The sequence below is a fragment of the Jaminaea rosea genome, assembly GCF_003144245.1.
Source record: "Jaminaea rosea strain MCA 5214 unplaced genomic scaffold BDZ90scaffold_13, whole genome shotgun sequence".
NCBI lineage: Eukaryota > Fungi > Basidiomycota > Exobasidiomycetes > Microstromatales > Jaminaea > Jaminaea rosea.
Genome location: NW_020289987.1, coordinates 441,312 through 459,997, shown reverse-complemented (window position 1 = coordinate 459,997; position 18,686 = coordinate 441,312). Strand labels below are relative to the sequence as shown.

The window sequence follows — 18,686 nt, the reverse complement described above, 5'->3', positions numbered from 1 at the left end:
GTAATGCGGCCCCGGTGGATGATGTTCCGAGGAACCCACGAAGCAACATCTTCAACCTCAAGGCTGTCTCAGTCCGCCTCCCGCCTCCGCCTCCGCGTGCCGTTCCGCTGCCTGCCTGCCAGTCTGCCTGCCCGACTCGCGACACGAGACGCGTCCATTCTGAGGCGGGTAAGTGAGGGGAACGAACGAACGGACGTGGGCAGCCCTTTGGTTCTCAATCGTCTTGCCATTACACCGCACCTCTCATTTCTCGTAGCCCTCGCAGCATCTCACGCGCATCATCTCACGACTCGGCCAGATATCCAAGCGAAAGACAACAGCATCAACATCGTCTTCCTCCAGCTACTCGGGCTCAATCGACTCGCAGATCTCGCGCCATCACAATGAGCGCAGCTAGCCTTCGAGCCAAGCGCACAGCTGCTCTTGCCGCGCTCAAGGCTAAGCGTAGTGGGGTCAATGCGCCCTCCCAACGCGAGCAAGATGATGTGAGTCTGCGGTGGCCTTGGACCAGCTTTCTTTGACCGCGCTGATCGCCTGACTTGCGTCCGCTCCCACGTACCAGGACGCCTCATCAGGGGATGACGACCTCTACGACGAGGTAACAGAGAACGAGTACAAGTCCATCCTTCGCGGCAGAATGATGGACGACGACTTCATCGAAGACGACGATGGTACAGGTGCCTACGTCGACGATGGGCGCAACGAGTGGGAGCGGAGCGGAGGCGAAGAGGAGAGCGGTGAGGAGAGCGAAACGGAGCAGGATTACTACGAGAGGACGGGCAGGCGTAAGCCCAAGAAGAAGGGCGGCAAAGGTGGCAAGAAGGGAGCGAGCGGGAGCACAGAAGACAAGCTGGTCAACGCTTTCGCTCGAGCTCCTGCTAAACCCTCTGGCAGCGGCATCTCTACCTCCAATAGCGCGCGTAAGGCTCAAGAGGAGCGATCTCAGGCTGCAATGGACGCGTACAGACCCAAGGTCAACCGTGAGAAGGAGGAAGACTTCATGGCAAGACTTATGGGTGGACTCGGTGCGGATACTGGCTCGCCATCTGGCCCCGCGTCGTCGACTACCCCGTCTCGCACTCCCGCCGCACGAGGCTACCCCGGTCGTCCCTCTGGCTATGGGCTCCTCTCCGGCAGCCCAGCAGCTGGCTCCCCCGCATCAGCATCACGCAAACGCCCCTACTCGTCGACGATCGGCCTCGGCACGGGTGGAGCGCCCAATGTGACCTACCGCAGCTCAAAGCGTGCCGTTCCCTCTTCATCCTCGGCAGAAGGCTCTGCACCCTCAAGCGATCTTCCCGAGCCCTCTTCAGATGGTCCCGATGCACCCGTTCACATCAGCGGCAGTGACGAGTGGGGTCTACATGACACAGATGAGAGTAGCGAGATCAGTGCAGCCGATGTGACCGCCACAGCGCTGAACAGGGGCAAGAATGGAGCCGGGATGGTCGGCAAGATTGGGTCGATGGGTCTTGATGCAAGACCCAAGCATCAGCAACAACAGCAGGGCGATGGAACCCGACCTCGGGCATTGCGTATGCAAACCGGCGGGCCTAGCGATGAGGACAGCGACGACGATGATGGGGTGGCAGTGCAGAGCATCACGCGAGCTGCTCCTGCTGGCACCAGCGCCAACAAGAGGAGGATGAACGTCAGCGCAGAAGCCGCAGCACAGCCGCAGGTGGCTAGCGTTAAGGAGGAGCCCGTCGACGAGGAGATCAAAGCTGCTCAACCCCTGCCCGTAGATCGGACAGCCTGGCAGACCATCAACGCGTCCCTCAACACCGTACAGACCGGCTCACCTGCCTCAAACGAGGCCGCCGCTCCCGCCTCGACTAGCTCAAAGGTCAACGCGCTCGCAGACGACGGCACACTCCCCTTCTACTGGATGGATCACCTTGAGCTCGAAGCAGGGATCATCCTGCTCATTGGCAAAGTCAAGGACCGCACCACGGGCAAGTACGTCTCAGCTTGCGTTCGCGTTGAGGGGGTGGAGCGCTGCGTCTTCCTCCTCAAGCGAGACCGCCAGGTCGACGATGAAGGCAACATGACCGACGTCGAGCCGAGTGAGGACGACATCTATGACGACTTCGACTCATTGCGTGGCAAGCTGGGCATCAAGAACTTCTTGGGCAAAACCGTGACGCGTCACTACGCCTTTGAGCTTCCAGGCGTGCCTGCGACCGGAACGTATCTCAAAGTCAAGTACGGATTCGACGAGCCCGCCCTCCCCTCCGACCTACAGGGCAAGACATTCTCGCACGCCTTTGGCACGCAGACGAGCGCGATGGAGCTTTTCTTGATCAAGCGCAAGATCATGGGGCCCTGCTGGCTGAGAATCGAGTCGCCTGACGCGTTGCCTACGGAGAAGCCGCTGAGCTGGTGTAAAGCCGAGTGGAGTGTGGACGACGCCAAGTTCATTTCGCCAGCGACGCAGGAGGCGACGACCGACAAGAAGGATGAGAACGGCGCAGCGGCGGATGCCTCGCGCGACCCGCCCCTCACTATCATGTCTCTCTCGATGCGTACTGTACACAATCATGCGGCCAACAAGCGCGAGATTGTCGCCGTCTCTCTTCGCACCTGGACGGACGCTCAGTTGGAAGACGTGCGCAACCCAGAGGAGCGGCCGAGCTCCCTCTGGACTGCTGTGCGCCCTCTCGCCGGGCAGTGGCCTGTAGGCTTCGAAGCAGAAGTCCGTAAGCAAGGTGGCCGCATCAAGGCGATCAAGTGGGAGCGCGCACTGCTCAACGGTTTGCTTGCGCAATTTCAGCTCCTCGACCCAGACGTGGTACTCACGCACGACTTTGCCGCCAACGATCTTGATGTGCTCCTCTCCCGCATGAGGGAGCTGCGCGTTGACCACTGGTCGAGGCTAGGCCGTTTCAGGAGGCAAGGTTGGCCGAAACTGCGCAATGGGTGGAACTTGGGCCTCATGAAGGGCAGGCTGTGCTGCGACTTGGGCAGCGACGTCGGCAAGTCGATGATTACATCAACCACCTGGTCACTCACGGAGATGGTCGGCACGCACCTCAAGGTCCAACGAGAGGACATCGATCCGGACGATGTGCCCTCTTACTTCGACTCGGCCGCTCCCAACCCAAGGCAGCTCCTCACTTTCCTTCAGCATTGCGAGACGGACTCCTTCTTCATCATGTCCCTCGCGCACAAGGTGCAGATCCTCCCCCTCACCAAGCAGCTCACCAATCTTGCCGGCAACACATGGGCACGCACCCTCTCCGGAGGTCGAGCAGAGCGTAACGAGTACATTCTGCTGCACGATTTCCATCGCCGGAAGTTCATTGTTCCCGACAAACTCGCCGGAGGCAAGAGGGCAGCAGCGGCCAAGGCAGCTGCGGCTGCTGAGGCGGAGGCTGAAGATGGTGGCGCGGCGCCTGCTACGACGGCTGGGTCCAAGTCGCGCAACAAGAAGGACAAGTTCAAGGGCGGTCTCGTCTTCGACCCCAAGCGCGGCTTGTGGGATCGCTACATCCTGGTCATGGACTTCAACTCCCTCTATCCGTCCATTATACAGGAGTACAACATCGACTTTACCACCGTAGACCGTGCCCGCTGGAACGACGCCAGCGCGGCTGCAGGAGGCAATGAGGATGAGGAGCAAGAGGACCCCTCGTCCACCGTCCCGGACATCCCGTCGTCGGACGTGGCTCAAGGTGTCCTGCCCAACCTCATTTCAAAGCTCGTAGAGCGTCGTCGCCAAGTCAAGTCTCTCATGAAGGACAAGCGCGCTCCCGCCCACAAGCAGTTGCAGTGGAACGTCAAGCAACTGGCGCTCAAGCTCACCGCCAATTCCATGTACGGCTGTCTCGGATTCGAAGGATCACGCTTCTACGCTCGCCCTCTGGCCGCCCTCACCACTTTCAAGGGGCGTGAGATTCTCACCGCGACAAAGGAGCTCGCAGAGTCCTTGAGCTTGGACGTCATCTACGGTGACACGGACTCGGTCATGATCAATACCAATGCGACCACATATGCGCAGGCGGCCAAGATTGGTAATGACTTCAAGCGGGCGGTCAACGAGAGGTACAAGTTGCTAGAGATTGATACCGATGCCGTGTTTGAGCGCATGCTGTTGCTTCAGAAGAAGAAGTACGCCGCGAGAAAGGTGGACGAGGTTGAGATCCTGGCGAGCGGCGAGGAGAGGAAGAAGGTGTCCACTGAGATCAAGGTGAGTGCATGGCGCGTGGAGAGTATCATGCGCGAGCAACAGTAGCTGACATTGTCTTCTCCCCATCTTCGCACACCAGGGCCTCGACATGAAACGTCGCGAGTACTCGGCGCTGAGCAAGAACGTCTCGTCCTACGTCCTGGAGCAGATCCTCTCTGGCGAATCAACGGAGAATGTCGTTTCCTCTATCCACTCCTACCTAACCGACATCGGCGAGGCTGTAGGTTCTTCGACAATCCCGCTGGAGGACTTTATCGTCTTCAAGCGCCTAGGCAAAGACCCCAAGGCCTACGGAAGCAACATCTCCGGCCAACCTCATGTGCACGTCGCATTGCGTATGCAGGAGAGGGGATTGGGCGCGAGGATGGGAGATGTGATTCCTTACATCTTCTGTCTGGGCAAGGACGGGGCTTCGAGCTCAAAGAGCGCACAAGCGGATCGGGCGCATCATCCCGATGAGTTGAGGAAGCAAGGGTCGGAGCTCAAAGTCGACTTCGAGCATTACCTCGCGCTGCAGATCTTGCCGCCCGTGGAGCGTCTCTGTGAGAGCATCCAGGGGACGGACCGTGGGCGCTTGGCCGAGTGCTTGGGACTCGACGCCTCGCGCTACGCAGTCACGTCGGTGAGCGCCAGCTCTGTGCCGGACAGGGAGTTTGTGACCCTAGACAGCCAGACACCGGACAGTGTCCGCTTTGCCAAATGTGACCGTCTGGCCATCACCTGCCCGCGATGCAAGACGTCGACCAACTTCGAAGGAATCAACACCTCGTGTCTCTCACCGAAGGGGGTTCTCCTTTGTTCCTCGGTGGAGTGCGCCATCCCGCTCCCCTTGAACAGCCTCATCATCCAGCTGGAGCTCTCCATCCGCTCGCACATCAGCCGCTACTACACGGCATGGCAGGCATGCACAGAGCCTTCGTGCGGTGTGCGTACCCGCTTGTTGGGCGTGTACGCATCGCGCTGCCTCGTCAAGGGGTGTAGGGGCCGTGTAGGTCCAGAGTACTCGGATAAGCAGCTGTACGACCAGTTGTGCTATTTCGCCAGTCTCTTCGACGTTGCGCGGGCATTCGAGCGAACCAAGGCTGGGTCGGAGCTGGACGAGGTGAAGATCCTCGCCGCCAGGAATAGGGATGCCCTCGATGCGCTTGCGAAGACGGTGGGCCGATATCTCGATCGCAATGATAGGCGATACGTTGATTTGGGGAAGATCTTTGGAAGGGGCGGGGCGAGATTGAAGATGAGCTGAGGGAGTGAGGGAAACGAGTCCTGTGTCTGTCTCTATGCACGCCTTTTCTGTCAAATTCACGATTTCGCATTGCATTCATTCTCGTTGTGACCGTAGAGATTTGGAAGTGTTGGACTCGGCTGGATGGCAAGGCGGACGGACGGGAGGAAGGGCGGACAGAGAGAAAGTCGACTTCTCGCGTGGGCTCGGTGCCTTTCTTCCTTTCCTACCTTGTCCATCCTGCCCCTCTCATCCTGATGGCGCGAGATGCGCCCCGTCCTAGCATCTCGGAGCTCATAGAGCAAATCACTACATCCGCAGACGACTCGTCATTCGCCTTTCCCTCGGACTCGTCCCGCGAGGCTGCCCGCACCCTAGCGGACGAGCTCCTAGCGCTGGACTCGATCTACGCCGATGATCGGTTGAGCGTAGTGTCCATCGATCCTGCTGGTTCCTCGTCATCATCATCGCAATGGACCTCAAACTGCAAGCTTCGCCTCGAGCTCCAGCTGCCCCTTGATTCCCCCTCCCCTTCACCCAGCTCTCTCCGCCTCTCCATCTCCCTCCCGCCCTCTTACCCAGCATCGACCTCCCCACCCCAGCTGCAGCTCCTCGACCGTTTCCTCGGGCCATACGAGGTGGATACAAAGCTCTTCAGCGAAGTGCTGCGCATCTTTCGCTCGTCGCACGATGAGCCTTGGGGCGAGGAGGGGGATGCGAGCAGGGCGGTATTGTTTGAGGGGTGTGAGGAGGTGAAAGGAAAGGTCGAGGCGTGGTTGAAGGAGATGGGGAAACGGGACAAAGAGAGGAGAGCCAATGATGAGAGGGGAGCAGCCGGAGATGAGGCGCAACGGCGGCGGCAGGATAACAGCGAGGAAGCAGCGAGAGCATCAAGTAGTAGCAGCAGCATACAGCCATCCCAGCCAGCACCCGTACCTCCCGAAGCACTGAGTGCTCGCAGCAAGCGATGGACCACAACGGATGCCGTCGTAGAGCGCAAGTCCACTTTCGTGGGTCATGCCGTTCCTCTACACTCGCCCCTTGAGGTACCTTACCTTCTCGAGTCCCTCATGGAGAAGTATCCGCGAATGGATAAGGCCACCCACCCTCTGATGCGGGCGTGGGTGTGCACCGAGCAGAGGGAGGGCAAGAAGGTGACACATCGAGACAATGACGACGATGGAGAGTCGGCGGCTGGGGGTCGTTTGGCACATCTACTTGATACGCTGGTGAGCAGACAGCGGTGCGCAAGGTGACGGCTGCTCGAGGCTGACACTGTGTCGTTTTTCTTTCGCCGCAATGCAGCGTTGCGAGAATGTCCTCGTCGTCGTGACGAGGTGGTACGGTGGGATTCATCTCGGCGCAGATCGTTTCAAGGTGAGGCATAGCGAGAAGGTCCACTGTCATCTTGCTCCTCACGCTCCTCTCTCTACCTTTCCCTCTCGCAGCTCATCAATCGCGTAGCTCGTGAAGCCCTCGATTCGGCCGGCCTAATACCGTAGCGACCTTCGATTCATCAATGCAATCAGCATACCATGCACCGCAAGAAGATGGCTCTGTCCTCCCGCGCGAAGAAGCTCAAGCTCTGATGACGGTTGTGACGACGACTGGTGAGCGGAGACGGCTGCCAATCGCGATCCAAGCGCTAGAGCGGGCAGGGAGGAAGATACGTCCGTGCGCCGAGATGCAGGCACGCGCAGCTTTGCTCGCAGGTTCAATGGCGCCGAGAAGCAGCGAAAGCGTCAGAGGCTTGCAGCAATCCTCCTTCTTCCGCCTTTTTTGGCTGCCTGCTACTCATCGCTCACCATCACCACCTTCAGCTTGAGCAAGCGACGATTATGCTGCCTCTGCCGAGCTCGATCTTCGGTCCAACGCCTCTAGTGCAAGACCTCGACTCCCCCTCCAACTTCTCGACGAAGCTGCGCCTCCAGCATTCCTCTCCCACCACCTCGTCCTCCTCAGCCCCGCAAGGACGTCTCTACGAAGTCGTCGAGCTCGGGCACTGGCGCACTCCTTCTCTCCTGATCACCTCACATGGCCAAAAGGAGGATGCAAAGGCACTCATGTCCTCAACGGCAGATTGGGCAAAATGGCATCAAAGCAAATGGACAACCCTACGCGTCTGGCCGGGCTTGGATGCACGAGGGGCTCGAGATGCTTGTCGTCGTTCTGTGAAAAAGTTGAAGGTGGCTTCATCCAGCTCTTCTTCAACGCTGACCACCGAGCCAGTAAGAATGGAGCGGCTTACTCGAAGTTCGAGCAAGTACCGGCTCGTCATACCGAGCTCGATGGGGCAGGGTGGTGGGCACGAGGTCTTCGAGTGGAGATCAGAGCCTCACACACAGGATAAGGTGGCTTTGCGCAAGTCATTGGAAGGGGATTGGAAGGGTTCGAGGAATTGGATGAGCACTTGGTCCCTCGTTCGCGTGGTCGGGGGCGATTTGCCGGCAAGTGAGGTGGGAGATGACGAGGAGTCAGCAGAGCAGGAGGAGGACGACGACGACGATAAGGACGAAGCCACACTCGCTGACAGTGGAGACGCTAAAGTCATCCCCACCGCCTCGGAGGACGATCTGAAGAAGCCTCAGAACATCAAGATCGACGACGACGAAGAAGCAGACGAGGGCCCCCCGCACACTTCTTCTTCAGAAGACCTCCTCTCTTCCCTCCCCCTCTCCAGCAACGAGCAACTAATCTGCACCTACGTCGCTCCAAGACGATTCAGCAAAGCTTGGGCATTCCAAAAGAAGAGGGGCAAGCTCGTCTGGCATTCGGACGCAGTAAAAGCTTACGGTCTGGCGACGGGGGCCCAGGAAAAGGGGGAATGGAATGCACTGGTGGTCACGTCTCTGCTGGCTATACTGCAGAAGATGGAGCAGATTAGACAGAACGCAGGTGCTGCTGCGGGGGCTAATGCGGGGTCTGTGGCTGCTATTTCGTGCTGAGAGGAACGACGATCATGATCCAATGTCTGAGCAGTCAGCCTTTGCTAGACGCGATCACCAAGGCATTGACGGCGTGAATGAAGGTACGAGCCGTCTCAACGATCTGCTGACTGGCGTGAGGATGGTCCGCGTGAGCCTGCTGCGACCTACGGATGCATTTGGTCGTGATCTGCGGCGTCTCTCCTTCCTTGACTCCACGCGAAAAAGATGCTCACACCTGACGCCAGAGCGCGTGAACCAATTGAAGCATTATCAAGGAGCAGAGGAGTTGAATCTGACTTCGAACATCGTGGCTTCGCTCACCTGCCACCTAAACCCCTTTTCGTCGCCTACGTAACCGTGACAATCTCCCCCTTCTCATCCCTAACCACAACGACCTCAACGTCAGGCCTCTCTCCATTGTCCATGAAGACGACATTGAGCGGGTCAACAGGGTCGGTCCTGACTCCCCTCTTCTCCATGAAGCTCCTACCCAAGATGACAGGGAAGTACGAATCCTCTGCCAACATAACCGTGCAACTAACAGCCTTGCTGCCAACCTGGACGGGCCACTTGCCCAAATTGGTGATGCCGTTGAACCCGTAGGTGCCCGGAGTCGTGTCCTTGGGGATGAACCCGTGGTTGAGGGCAAAGGAGCGCGAAACGTAGACGTGGCGATAACCGCTCTTGAGCATCATGGGCACATCTTGGACAGGACCAAGGGAGCCCTTGAGGAGACGAACGCCGAGCTGAGCGTGAAACTCCTGGAAGGCGATCTTATGGCTGGGAGTCATGGACGCTGCCGTTGCGGTCGTCTTCTTGGTCTTGGACGTGCGGACCGATCCAGCATCGCCGCTGTCGTGGCCTGGGTGGATGCTGCTGCTGCTCGTCTGCTGCTCGGGGACTTTAATCTGTGAGAAGCCAGGCATGGGCTGCGGCTCGCGTGGAGGAGGGTAGAGGATCGAATCACGGCCACCGCCGGAGACACCGCCCGCGTCGACGTATTCGTCTACGGAGGTGACGGCATCGCGGTTGACGCGGTGGATTGAGATGGCGCTGCGCGAGGGCGATGAGAGGAGAGGATGTCAGCCCGCTATCAAGGACCAACATGGGCGGTGCAGCTCCGCTGCTGCCTCGCGACTACTCACCCTCCCTTGCCCCTGCCGGGCGTGCGGGCTACGAGCGTGGACTCGTCGATGAGCGGAAGATTGGCCTGCTGAGCTCCCTCATGATGGTCACTGTCTTCTTTTTCCGGAATCTCAGGTGATGACAGGTAGACTAGGGGGGACGACGGAGGGGAAAGGATGAGCATACACTCGAACGCTCAAGTCTTTCCAGACTGAGACTCACCATCTGCCTCCCTCTCATCGCCAACCCTCTCCAAGAAGATCTCCCAATCGTCGTCGTCCTCCAATGAGTAGCGCTGACCCTTCCAACCGTACTTGAGGGCAAGTGGGATCCCGTCGGTCAGCTGCAGCCGGACCTTTGCAGCACTGCGCTCGCGCAGCGTTGTGAGCGAGTCGGTTGCTGGTTTGAGTCGCAGGGCGAAGCTGGGCAAGGAGCCAGCGTGGATGTTGAGGATGGTCATGGCGTGGTACGGACTGCGGTGGTAAGGTAGATAAGAAGGTGTGTTGAAGTTGGTGGTGATCGATCGGTTGGATGCCTTTGGCTGCCTCGTTGCTTCCATGCGGACAAGGGGCAATTGCTCGTCTCTCTCTCTCACTGTGCCTCTCGCTCCGTTCGCTCGCCTCGCCTCGCCTCGCTCGTCCCAACTCCACTCAGTCGGCGTCCCCGCCCCGCCTATCCACGAGGCACGCAGGCTTGTCTCGTCTCGCACTGTGATGTCATGCAGCTTGGCGCGTGGCTCGAGCGCACTGCTCAGCCCGCGATTCCATTGGATTATGGCCGGCGGCAAGTGGCACCCCGCGCTTCTTCCAACCGGGCTCTGGTCAGCAGCAAAGAGAGACGTCCCCATGAATGTAGGGTGTAAAGGTCATCTTCCACCTTCACTACCACACACTGGCACGACTTCCACTCACTTCCACCTCTCACCACTCGCTCGATATGCCCGCCTACCACGCCCACGCAGCGCAGCGTCCTCTCCAGCCGGCACTGCCCAAAGGCTCCCTCGTCGTCATCACGGGCGCAACTGGCTTCATTGGCTCACACACTGCCTCTGCCTTGCTCGCCCACCCGAACAACTACCGCATCCGCTGCCCTGTCCGTTCGGAGGAAAAGGCAGCTGGGCTCACCTCATATGTTGAGAAGCACTTCGGCAAAGGCCGACTGGAGACTCCTCTGGTCAAGGATATGGCTGCCCCAGGCGCATACGAAGGCATCATCGACGACGATGTGAAAGGTGTCATTCACCTGGCTACGGATGTCAGCTTTGGTGAAACGTGGGAAGTCATCGAGAACTCCAAGGTACGTTGCCGCAGGCAGGCGAAGCGAGCAAACAGCATAAACTCACGTCTATCCTACTCGCAGGCCGGAATCGAGAATCTCCTCCATACCATCTCAAAGCACCCCTCCGTCACCCGCCTCGTCCTCACCTCCTCATCTGTAGCCCTTGGCCAGCCCTCAAGTGTGCCACGCTCGAAGTTCGACCCTGCTCACCCAGCCAAAGTCTGGGACCATGACACCTGGGACGACGAAATGCCTACTTTCGCCCGCCAACAAGCAGACAAGCAGGCCAAAGGCGAAGAAACAGACAAAACGCCCGGAAAGCTACCCATGGCCATGTACGCCACATCCAAGATCCTCTCTGAACGAGCAGCATGGGAATGGCTCGAAGACACCAAGCGTAGCAACAACTTGACCTTCACCACTGTGCACCCGAATGCCACTTTGGGCGAACCCATCCTCCCAAAGGGAGCGGCCTCTATCCCGGGCGAGTGGCTTTGGAGCTTGTACAAGGGCGAGACGGCGACGTATGACAGTGCCTCGCCTCAGCACTTCTGTAATGTTCGTGACATCGCCAAGGCTCACGTTGCCGCTATCGCTAGGGATGATGTGGGGAATGAGCGCATCTTGGGCTTCACTGGTCCCTTTGGATGGAGTGACTGCACTCGTGTCTTGATCAGAGACTTTCCCGACAAGAAGGGCATCATTGCTGCTCCGAAGGAAGGAGACGAGGATACCATTGATGCGACGCTGGTCAAGAATGCGAGGTTCAAGGAGCTCTGTGGTGGGAGTTTGATTGGGTTTGAAGAGAGTGTGAGGGAGACGATCCAGGGGCAGATCAAGAGTGGCGCAAAGCAGGATACCAAGGCGTAGGCTGCAGAGCGAGCATGATGGAACAGATGTACATAGGCGCGCTGGTAGAGGGACAAGTTCAATTGGCGCGCTCCAATATTCTGACGGTACGATCGAAGCCACACGTTGCCACACGTCCGTCGCTCAAAGTGATCCTGCGAGCAAGCATCAGATCGGAAAGATGGTCAGCAAACGTCCTCACTCTGCCTTCAGCTCGCTCGCACTCACACATCCTTGATAACTCCATTCATAGTACCCATTCTCCATCTCTTTGCCTTCTCCTCCGCGCTCATCCCTGCGCCACCTCCACCGTCCACGCTTTCACTCGCTGCGCCATGCACTCCGATGTCGGCCTTCTCTTCGCCCGTGGCCAGATCGTACAGCTTAAGGCGGCCATGCTCGCTCGCAACCCAAACGCCCTCCCCTCGACTGGCATTTTCGGGGGTCGTGAACCACGCTTGGCGCGGAACGAAAGAGGAAGAGCTGGGTACCGTCGTGTGAATGGTCTGCACCCGCTCGCCCGAGAAGAGAGGTAACAGTAAGATCTGGCTGACCGCCCCTTCTGTAGCGTGCGAGCCGGTTACAATGGAGAGAAGGCGCAGCGTCGGGTGAAGAGCGAGGGAGAGAAGCGAGTAGGATACGTGCGTATCCGTCGGTGAAGGGTTGGTGTTGAAGCGCAGCGACGTCGCTTGGGCATCAGCGACGCCGACTTGGAGGTAGTTAACGTGACAGTCCTCTCGCTGTGTCCAGACGAGCCAGGGCGATGTCGGTCCGGGCACGTCTGGAGGCTGAGCGTCGTTGGGCAGGAATACGATTGCCTCTGGATTGCCCTGCGTGACGATACTTTGGCGAAGCGTCAAGCTGGTATTGAGGGGCTGCACCTCAATACCATCCTCCTTGGTATCGTCGTCCATCCTATCACTCTGGCCCACCTCGCGCTGGTAGATGTTTATCTTCTTGTCGTATCCTGCAGTCGCCAGCCACTCTCCGTCCTCACTCCAAACGCAACGCACGACAAATCTCGCATGATCCTTACTGCGCTGCAGGACGGGCTTGCGGAGCAGCAAGTCCCAGAGGATGACACTCCCGTCCATACCCACGGTGATCAGTTCCCTCTTCTCTCGAGGATGCTGCGCAACATCGAGCACCGGGGCTGTATGTCCCCCATCTACCAACCCAGGGCGAGCAGCAGGCTCGAATGCTTCGATGACTTCACCCGAGTCGGGTAGGGAGAAGAGGATCCTCTTGTCGGCGCCTGATGTGAGGAGGCAGGGTGTCAGAGAGGTGACGAAGTCTGGGTCCGGGAGTGAAGTATCGAAGCGTCGTGTGGGGAGAAGGATGGAGCGGAGCAAGAGAATATTGCTTGGGTGGAGGGTGGAGTGCGTGTGAGTGATGTGATACCGGAGGGGACCGGGGAGTAGAGGCGTAGGGAGCGCTGCGTTTGAGATATGTTGGCTGATTGTGGCCGATGGAAGAGCAGGGCCTGCCGACCTGTCGTAGTGAGCGAGAACGTCAAGAAGGTCGGGCACCTCTTGGCCCTCTGCGCCTCGACGGAGCTCCCTGCACAAGGCCTTGGCGGCTTGTGAATTGCCATGATAATGTTCGATGTACCGTGCAACGATAGCATCTGCTCGACCTTGTCCAACTTGCAGCGAGACCATGCCGCTCTGCAGCTCCTCCATGATTGGGTGAACGAAGAGGTTGACTCTTGAGGTTGAGTAGGGAAGATGGTGGAGGCGAATACGCGCCGCACAGAGACCAACACACTCTCCTCCGCCGCCTCGCCCTCATGGCGCCGAGCTGGAAAGGATATCGAAAGCATGCTCATTGGACACTGGGTACTGGGAGAACACTGAAAGACCATACGCAGAGTCCACTACAAGCCTGACCATCCACTCAATCTCTTCTTGCCCTTGGCCGCCGGCTTCTGCTCCTCCAGCTTCCACATCCTGCTCTCCCTCTGTCTCCTCCTCTGGCTCTGCCACCACGCACCGACCATGCCTCCCCCTTCAACCCTAGCAGCTTCCTCGTCGTCCTCGTCTACCCCTTCAGCAGCCGCTGCAAGCTTCCCGCCCACAAGCTCCTCCGCCTCTGCTTCTTGAGCGGCCTCTTGCGCCTGGTTAAGCAGCTCCTCCTTCTTGCTTCGCAGGAGATTGAGGCTGCCCGACGACGAAAATTCGACACTGTCTGACGACGAGTCGAGAGCGGGATTGTTATTGGGGTCTTGTGGGTCGGACTGGAGTGAGAACCAGGAGCTCAGATAAGAGCGTTTCGTTCTCTTCGACAGGGGAGGGAGGGAGCCCGGGCCGAAGGGTAGGAAAGAGCTGGATTGGTCCCGCGTTGATGGAGCAGCGTCTGAGCGTTTGGGGACAGGATGCTGCGCGAGATGAGGGTGGTGAGGTGTGGTTAGCAAGGTTGATGCGGATCGGCCAGATGGATGATGCGAAGCTGTACTCACGTCGTTGGGGATAATAGCAGCTTGAGCGATCTCTGTGCCGCTCAGCAGGAGCACGACGAGCGCTGTGGTCGTAGCGAAGAGGAAGCTTTGAATGCGAACCATCGCGACGAGTTGTTGGTCGAGGACGAAGACGGTGTGGATATGGTGTCGGGAAAGACGAAAACGACGTCGAGTCGCAACTACTGCTCGTTGTTGTTGAGAGGTCTTACTCCTTGGCTCTTCTTGGCGCAATGTGAATGGTCAGAGGGCGTAAGCCGCTCTTCTTCGAAAGCCGCTCGAGGGGTTCAAGCGGAGAGGGGAAAGAGGAGGAGGAAGCGGAGAGGAGCACGGATACGTCGAGATATGGCGGCGTCTGGGGCGGGGAAGAAATTGAAAGTTCACGGCCCGCTATGAGTTGGTCGCTCGATGGAGGGACAGTGAGTGCGGAATGAACGACGAGGAGGATGCTGTTGGTGACCGTGAAGATGCAAGAAAGGACGAAGAGGAGTAGCGAAGCAATAAATGAAAGCAATCAAGGTCGTCCCTCGTTCATGCAAGGCTCTGCTTGCTCTGTCGTCCACCTCGCTCGCTTTCTCGTTCGTGCCAAGACCCCACCGACCCACCCGTCATCTCGTCTGCGCACGCCTCATCTGTCGAGACGGAGAAAGAAAGTCGAAGGCGCGTCCGTCGTGCATCGTCTTGGAGCTCGAGCCCGGCGAGCCGCCCGCGGCGACGACGACGACGCCCGACCGCCCTCCCGCCGGCAGGACGTGCACCCGCGTGCCTGCCAGTGAGAGGTTGAGCTTCTTGAGATGCAAGGCGAGGGGAAGATGCGGGTGGTGCCGATGGGAAGCAGAAAAACAAGCAAGCACGATTGAAGGGACACTGTTGTCGAAGGCCATCTCATCCGTGAGGGCGCGACAGAGGCGCGTCTGTAGTGAGCACGGGGTGGTGAACAAGCGAATGAGTGCAAGGGGCGGTGCTCGATGAGCTCACGATGACGAAACGAAGGCGAACGGTCCTTGGCGTCCTCTCTGGGTCAGCTTGGCGGGCGGGTTCAACGAGCAGCGAGCTCGCTCATCAGGGTCCATCTGTCCCACCTCATCTCGTTTCAGTCAGGCTCACCCAATCACATCTTGGTGGTCATCGTAACTTGGATAGGATATCATTCACGACATTAAAGCACATAGCACACATCTTACGTCACCACCTACTCATCCCTGACGAACCAGACACCCTCCATGGCCTCCTCAAACTCTCTCTCCTCCCACTCCTCTCCCTCGAGGAGCTCCTCTCCCCTCTTGCTGAAGCCGAATGCCTTGTTCAGCGAAGCCCAGATCGAAGACTGCTGAGTGGTGTCCGCGGAGCTGTTGAGGAGCTTCTGCAGGTTGCTCCAGAAGGTCGTGTAGGCCGCGGTGCTGCTGGAAGATCCAGAGCCCGTCGAGGTGGCAGCGGGGGCAGTTGCTGTCGTCTTCGCAGCCGTCGAGGTCGTGCTCGTGGCCTTGGCTGAGGTCGTCGGCTTGGCGGAGGTGGCCGTCGAAGTAGGCTTGGCTGAGGTTGTGGTGGTAGGCTTGGCCGAGGTGGTCGCCTTGGCCGTCGTCTTTGCCGCACTGGTCGTAGGCTCAGACTCGCCATCATCACAGTCGTCCTCATCGTCGTCTGCCGAGTTGTCGTCAGCCTTGGACCCACCGGTGCTCAGCGTCGAGGTCGGTGCTGCCGAGGAGGACGAAGCAGTAGTGGTGGGCTGAAGGAGAGGGGGCAAAGTACCATTGTTGTCACGGCGGGCGAGGCCGGTAGCCTTGGGCAGGTGGTCGCGAGGACGCCACTCGTTGCGGGGCTTGTAGTCGGCCGTAGTGCCCATGGGGACAATGACTGTCATAGCCTCCCAGATCTGACCGTCAATCGTCGTGCGTGACCCGGCGATGTGGTTAGGTGCACCATTGTCAGCGGGCGAGCTCTCTGCAGGGGCAGCGGACGAGCTGCTCGAGGCACCCTTCTCAGCATCGGTGCTGGCGGTGCTCTGAGCCTCGGAGGTAGACTGAGTCGAAGAGGGGGCGGCCGACTCCTCAGCGATGGACGTTGAGGAAGCCATGGAGGACTCGTTAGTCGACTGGGCCTCCTTGTCTCCGGTAGGAGTCGAGGTGGGCTCGATGGTGGGGACAGGCTCGCTCGCCGTAGACTTGGCCTCGTCACTTGCGCTGGACGAGCTGGCGGACGACGAAGAGGGAGCAGCGCTCTCGCTGGCAGAGGTCATCTGAGCACGCGAAGCGGTCGAGGTGGGCTCGACGATAGAGGAAGGAGCGTCGTTGTCACCGTCAGTCGTAGGCGTCGGCGACGCGGTCGACTCCGACACGCTAGCTGTCTCCATTCCCTTGGCGTTGCCCAGAGTCAGGGTCATGGTGTACGTCTGAGGGTCGTCCTTCTCATCGGCCTTGGAGGTCATTGAGGGGGTAGCCTCCGGCAATGGCGAGCTGGTAGCGTCCGGCGAGGGCGAGCTGGTAGCCTTGGCCTCGTCGATGGTTGATGAAGTAGACGATTGAGACGCAGACGAAGCCGCCTTCTCAGCAGGTGGCGTTGAGGTAGGCTCGGGCACTGACTCGGTTGAGGAGGCTGAGGCGGCCTCGCTGCTGGACATGGAAGACGCAACGCTGCTGGGCACGGCAGAGGCGTCTTGCGTAGCCGAAGAGGACTGGCTGGAATTTTCTTTGGCAGCGTCCGTGGCTGAGGGGGTAGCGCTGTCGGTGGCAACCTCAGATGCCTGCGAGGCCACGGAGGGTGTCGCGTCTGGCAATGGCGAGCTGGTAGCATCGGGCGTCGGCGAGCTGGTGGCGTCGAGCGACGGCGAGCTCGATGCGACAGACTCGACAGCAGTTGCAGCCGCAGATGAAGCAACCTCGCTAGCCTGGCTGAGCTGGGAGATGGCCTCGCTCGAGACAGCAGAAGGAGCAGGAGCCGTGGTGGGAGCAACAGAGGCAGCCTCGGTGGTGGTGGGGGCGACAGAGGAAGCTACTGGTGCTGAAGCGGCATTGTTGGCGGCATCAGTGACACCAGCAGAGGGCACAGGTACGTCCGTGGGTGTCGGTGTCTCCGTGGCCGGGGTGGTCGACGGTGCCTCCGAGGCAGGAGCTTGAGAGGGAGCCTGGCTATCGGCAGCCGATGCAGGCACGTCCGTGGGGGCTACTGAGGCGGGCGCGTCAGTTGGGGCGGCCGAAGGTGTGACTTGCGTGGCGGCGTCCGCTGCAGGAGTTTCCGTAGGAGCGACCGAGGCAGGGGTGTCCGTAGGGGCGACCGAGGCAGCGGTGTCCGGAGGAGCGACCGAGGCAGGAGTCTCCGTAGGAGCAGCGGAAGTGGGCTCTTGAGCAGAGGCAGACATGTTGGGCACGGCGTCGGGGTCGGTGGTAGCGTCGGTGGCAGCTACGGGCTCTTGACGCTTGAAAGCTGCCATCCTCGAAGAGCCTCGAGGACGCCACGCCTTGCGTGCACCAGCACCGTGACCGATGCTGCGCCTGGCGACGTTGTTGTTCTGAGCCATCTCAATCTGCTGCGGTACACCGGCGGCTTGCTCGAAGAGGTCGCCAGGGAGCATAGAGGCGGGAGCCACGGTGTCGGCAACGGCAGCATCTTGAGGAGCAGCCTCGACGGGAGCAGCGACGGCGGCGGTGGGCTGAGCCACACCCTCGGCTTGGAAGAACATGTCGCCAGGCAGCACCGACGAGGACGGGGTAGCGGGACTCGTCTCAGCAGCAGCTACGGCGCCATTGACGGGCGTGGCGGCGAGGCTTGCAGTGAGTTGCTGTTGAGCAGCCAGGTCCTGAGCGAGCATCGATTGGTACATGTCGGATCCACCAGCGGGGACACCCATCTGGTACATGGCGTTGTTGTCGAGACTCAGAGGCAGGGAGCCGTCACGAGCGCGAAGGGGGACAGCGTGGGCTCCATTGTTGTTGGCGAGGAGCATCGCGCAGGCGAGGGCCACGGAGAGTTGAGCAAAAGCGGGAGAAAGCATGGTGTTGGAGCGAGCAGAGACCATTTTGAGCTAATGTATTTGGTGTGTAGGTGGGTGAATGAAGTGCTGAGATAGTCGCGAGATGGAACCAGTCCAGAAGTACGTAAAGGTGCGTGACGAGGGGAAGAGAGTTCAAAAAGCGGGCGTTTGCGAATCGTGCTCTTCACGGGTCTTGTTGGCTAGCAAGCAAGGCGATGAAGGAGAGGCAGAGAGGCAGGTGCTCCGGCGTGAAAGGGTTCTTCGTAGAGGTAGAAGTCGGGAGTCTCGAAGTGGACGTTGAGGCTAGCTCTAGCGTCAAGGTCGATGTGTGTAGAAGGTGGTGATGGGAGTGGCGGTGGATGAGAAGCCCAGCTTCTGTCTACGATGAAAGGAGGAAGTGGTAAGAGGTAGGGGGTGGAGGGATGAACACGAGGCTACCAGAGCCAACGAGGTTACGAGGAACACAGGGATACGAGAAAAGGGGTTGAGGAGATGGTGAGGAAAGAGGGAAGTCAAGATCGTCGGAGCCACCGACCACCGACTATAAGCCAGGCGCTCACCAAGGCTTACCACTGAGCTCAGCAACGCCTAGCCAGGGCTCAACGGCGACTTGGAAGTCGAGACGAACATCTACGCATGCGCCAGGCGGTAGGTGGTGAGTCGAGAGTCTA

The 18,686-nt window shown here is 59.4% G+C and overlaps 9 protein-coding genes across 9 annotated transcripts; 5 read left to right on the top strand and 4 right to left on the bottom strand.

The window, feature by feature from the left end:
- Positions 1–228: 228 nt before the first annotated feature.
- Positions 229–5,505, top strand: BDZ90DRAFT_255084 (hypothetical protein). The gene is made up of 3 exons (XM_025507840.1): positions 229–485; positions 563–4,189; positions 4,269–5,505. The coding sequence occupies exons 1-3, from the start codon at positions 384–386 to the stop codon at positions 5,433–5,435; spliced, it is 4,896 nt and encodes a 1,631-aa protein (XP_025360470.1). The 5' UTR covers positions 229–383; the 3' UTR covers positions 5,436–5,505.
- A 138-nt stretch (positions 5,506–5,643) lies between these two features.
- BDZ90DRAFT_281248 (ribosomal protein S5 domain 2-like protein) lies at positions 5,644–6,889 on the top strand. The gene is made up of 2 exons (XM_025509345.1): positions 5,644–6,643; positions 6,720–6,889. The coding sequence occupies exons 1-2, from the start codon at positions 5,672–5,674 to the stop codon at positions 6,876–6,878; spliced, it is 1,131 nt and encodes a 376-aa protein (XP_025360469.1). The 5' UTR covers positions 5,644–5,671; the 3' UTR covers positions 6,879–6,889.
- A 363-nt stretch (positions 6,890–7,252) lies between these two features.
- Positions 7,253–8,359, top strand: BDZ90DRAFT_262057 (hypothetical protein; the record flags this gene model as incomplete). Its single annotated transcript, XM_025508437.1, has 1 exon — positions 7,253–8,359. One exon carries the CDS (start codon positions 7,253–7,255, stop codon positions 8,357–8,359), a length of 1,107 nt encoding a protein of 368 aa, XP_025360468.1.
- A 327-nt stretch (positions 8,360–8,686) lies between these two features.
- BDZ90DRAFT_233868 (hypothetical protein) lies at positions 8,687–9,935 on the bottom strand (the record flags this gene model as incomplete). The annotated part of the gene is made up of 3 exons (XM_025506800.1): positions 9,689–9,935; positions 9,487–9,616; positions 8,687–9,394 (listed from the first exon to the last, which is right to left on the bottom strand). The coding sequence occupies exons 1-3, from the start codon at positions 9,924–9,926 to the stop codon at positions 8,689–8,691; spliced, it is 1,074 nt and encodes a 357-aa protein (XP_025360467.1). The 5' UTR covers positions 9,927–9,935.
- Positions 9,936–10,259: 324 nt separating this feature from the next.
- On the top strand, positions 10,260–11,895 carry BDZ90DRAFT_233867 (NAD(P)-binding protein). Its single transcript, XM_025506799.1, has 3 exons — positions 10,260–10,762; positions 10,826–11,747; positions 11,821–11,895. Exons 1-2 carry the CDS (start codon positions 10,403–10,405, stop codon positions 11,612–11,614), a joined length of 1,149 nt encoding a protein of 382 aa, XP_025360466.1. The 5' UTR covers positions 10,260–10,402; the 3' UTR covers positions 11,615–11,747; positions 11,821–11,895.
- BDZ90DRAFT_233866 (WD40 repeat-like protein) lies at positions 11,463–13,312 on the bottom strand. Its single transcript, XM_025506798.1, has 2 exons — positions 11,822–13,312; positions 11,463–11,748 (listed from the first exon to the last, which is right to left on the bottom strand). The coding sequence occupies exons 1-2, from the start codon at positions 13,273–13,275 to the stop codon at positions 11,673–11,675; spliced, it is 1,530 nt and encodes a 509-aa protein (XP_025360465.1). The 5' UTR covers positions 13,276–13,312; the 3' UTR covers positions 11,463–11,672.
- Positions 13,313–13,469: 157 nt separating this feature from the next.
- On the bottom strand, positions 13,470–14,153 carry BDZ90DRAFT_262053 (hypothetical protein; the record flags this gene model as incomplete). Its single annotated transcript, XM_025508436.1, has 2 exons — positions 13,470–13,970; positions 14,052–14,153. 2 exons carry the CDS (start codon positions 14,151–14,153, stop codon positions 13,470–13,472), a joined length of 603 nt encoding a protein of 200 aa, XP_025360464.1.
- A 199-nt stretch (positions 14,154–14,352) lies between these two features.
- BDZ90DRAFT_64898 (hypothetical protein) lies at positions 14,353–15,130 on the top strand. Its single transcript, XM_025509749.1, has one exon. It carries the CDS (start codon positions 14,553–14,555, stop codon positions 15,018–15,020), a length of 468 nt encoding a protein of 155 aa, XP_025360463.1. The 5' UTR covers positions 14,353–14,552; the 3' UTR covers positions 15,021–15,130.
- BDZ90DRAFT_64927 (hypothetical protein) lies at positions 15,131–18,260 on the bottom strand. The gene has a single exon (XM_025509750.1). The coding sequence runs from the start codon at positions 18,058–18,060 to the stop codon at positions 15,241–15,243; it is 2,820 nt and encodes a 939-aa protein (XP_025360462.1). The 5' UTR covers positions 18,061–18,260; the 3' UTR covers positions 15,131–15,240.
- Positions 18,261–18,686: the final 426 nt, after the last annotated feature.

Bases quoted from the DNA above. Each gene is read 5' to 3' on its own strand.
- BDZ90DRAFT_233867 (XM_025506799.1), top strand. From the start codon at position 10,403: ATGCCCGCCTACCACGCCCACGCAGCGCAGCGTCCTCTCCAGCCGGCA. The intron at 10,763-10,825 runs GTACGTTGCCGC...TCCTACTCGCAG, and splicing joins AAGTCATCGAGAACTCCAAG to GCCGGAATCGAGAATCTCCT.
- BDZ90DRAFT_281248 (XM_025509345.1), top strand. From the start codon at position 5,672: ATGGCGCGAGATGCGCCCCGTCCTAGCATCTCGGAGCTCATAGAGCAA. The intron at 6,644-6,719 runs GTGAGCAGACAG...GCCGCAATGCAG, and splicing joins CACATCTACTTGATACGCTG to CGTTGCGAGAATGTCCTCGT.
- BDZ90DRAFT_233866 (XM_025506798.1), bottom strand. From the start codon at position 13,275: ATGGAGGAGCTGCAGAGCGGCATGGTCTCGCTGCAAGTTGGACAAGGT. The intron at 11,749-11,821 runs GTGAGTGCGAGC...GCTTGCTCGCAG, and splicing joins AATGGAGTTATCAAGGATGT to GATCACTTTGAGCGACGGAC.
- BDZ90DRAFT_255084 (XM_025507840.1), top strand. From the start codon at position 384: ATGAGCGCAGCTAGCCTTCGAGCCAAGCGCACAGCTGCTCTTGCCGCG. The intron at 486-562 runs GTGAGTCTGCGG...CCCACGTACCAG, and splicing joins CCCAACGCGAGCAAGATGAT to GACGCCTCATCAGGGGATGA. The intron at 4,190-4,268 runs GTGAGTGCATGG...TTCGCACACCAG, and splicing joins AGGTGTCCACTGAGATCAAG to GGCCTCGACATGAAACGTCG.
- BDZ90DRAFT_64898 (XM_025509749.1), top strand. From the start codon at position 14,553: ATGAAAGCAATCAAGGTCGTCCCTCGTTCATGCAAGGCTCTGCTTGCT.
- BDZ90DRAFT_64927 (XM_025509750.1), bottom strand. From the start codon at position 18,060: ATGGTCTCTGCTCGCTCCAACACCATGCTTTCTCCCGCTTTTGCTCAA.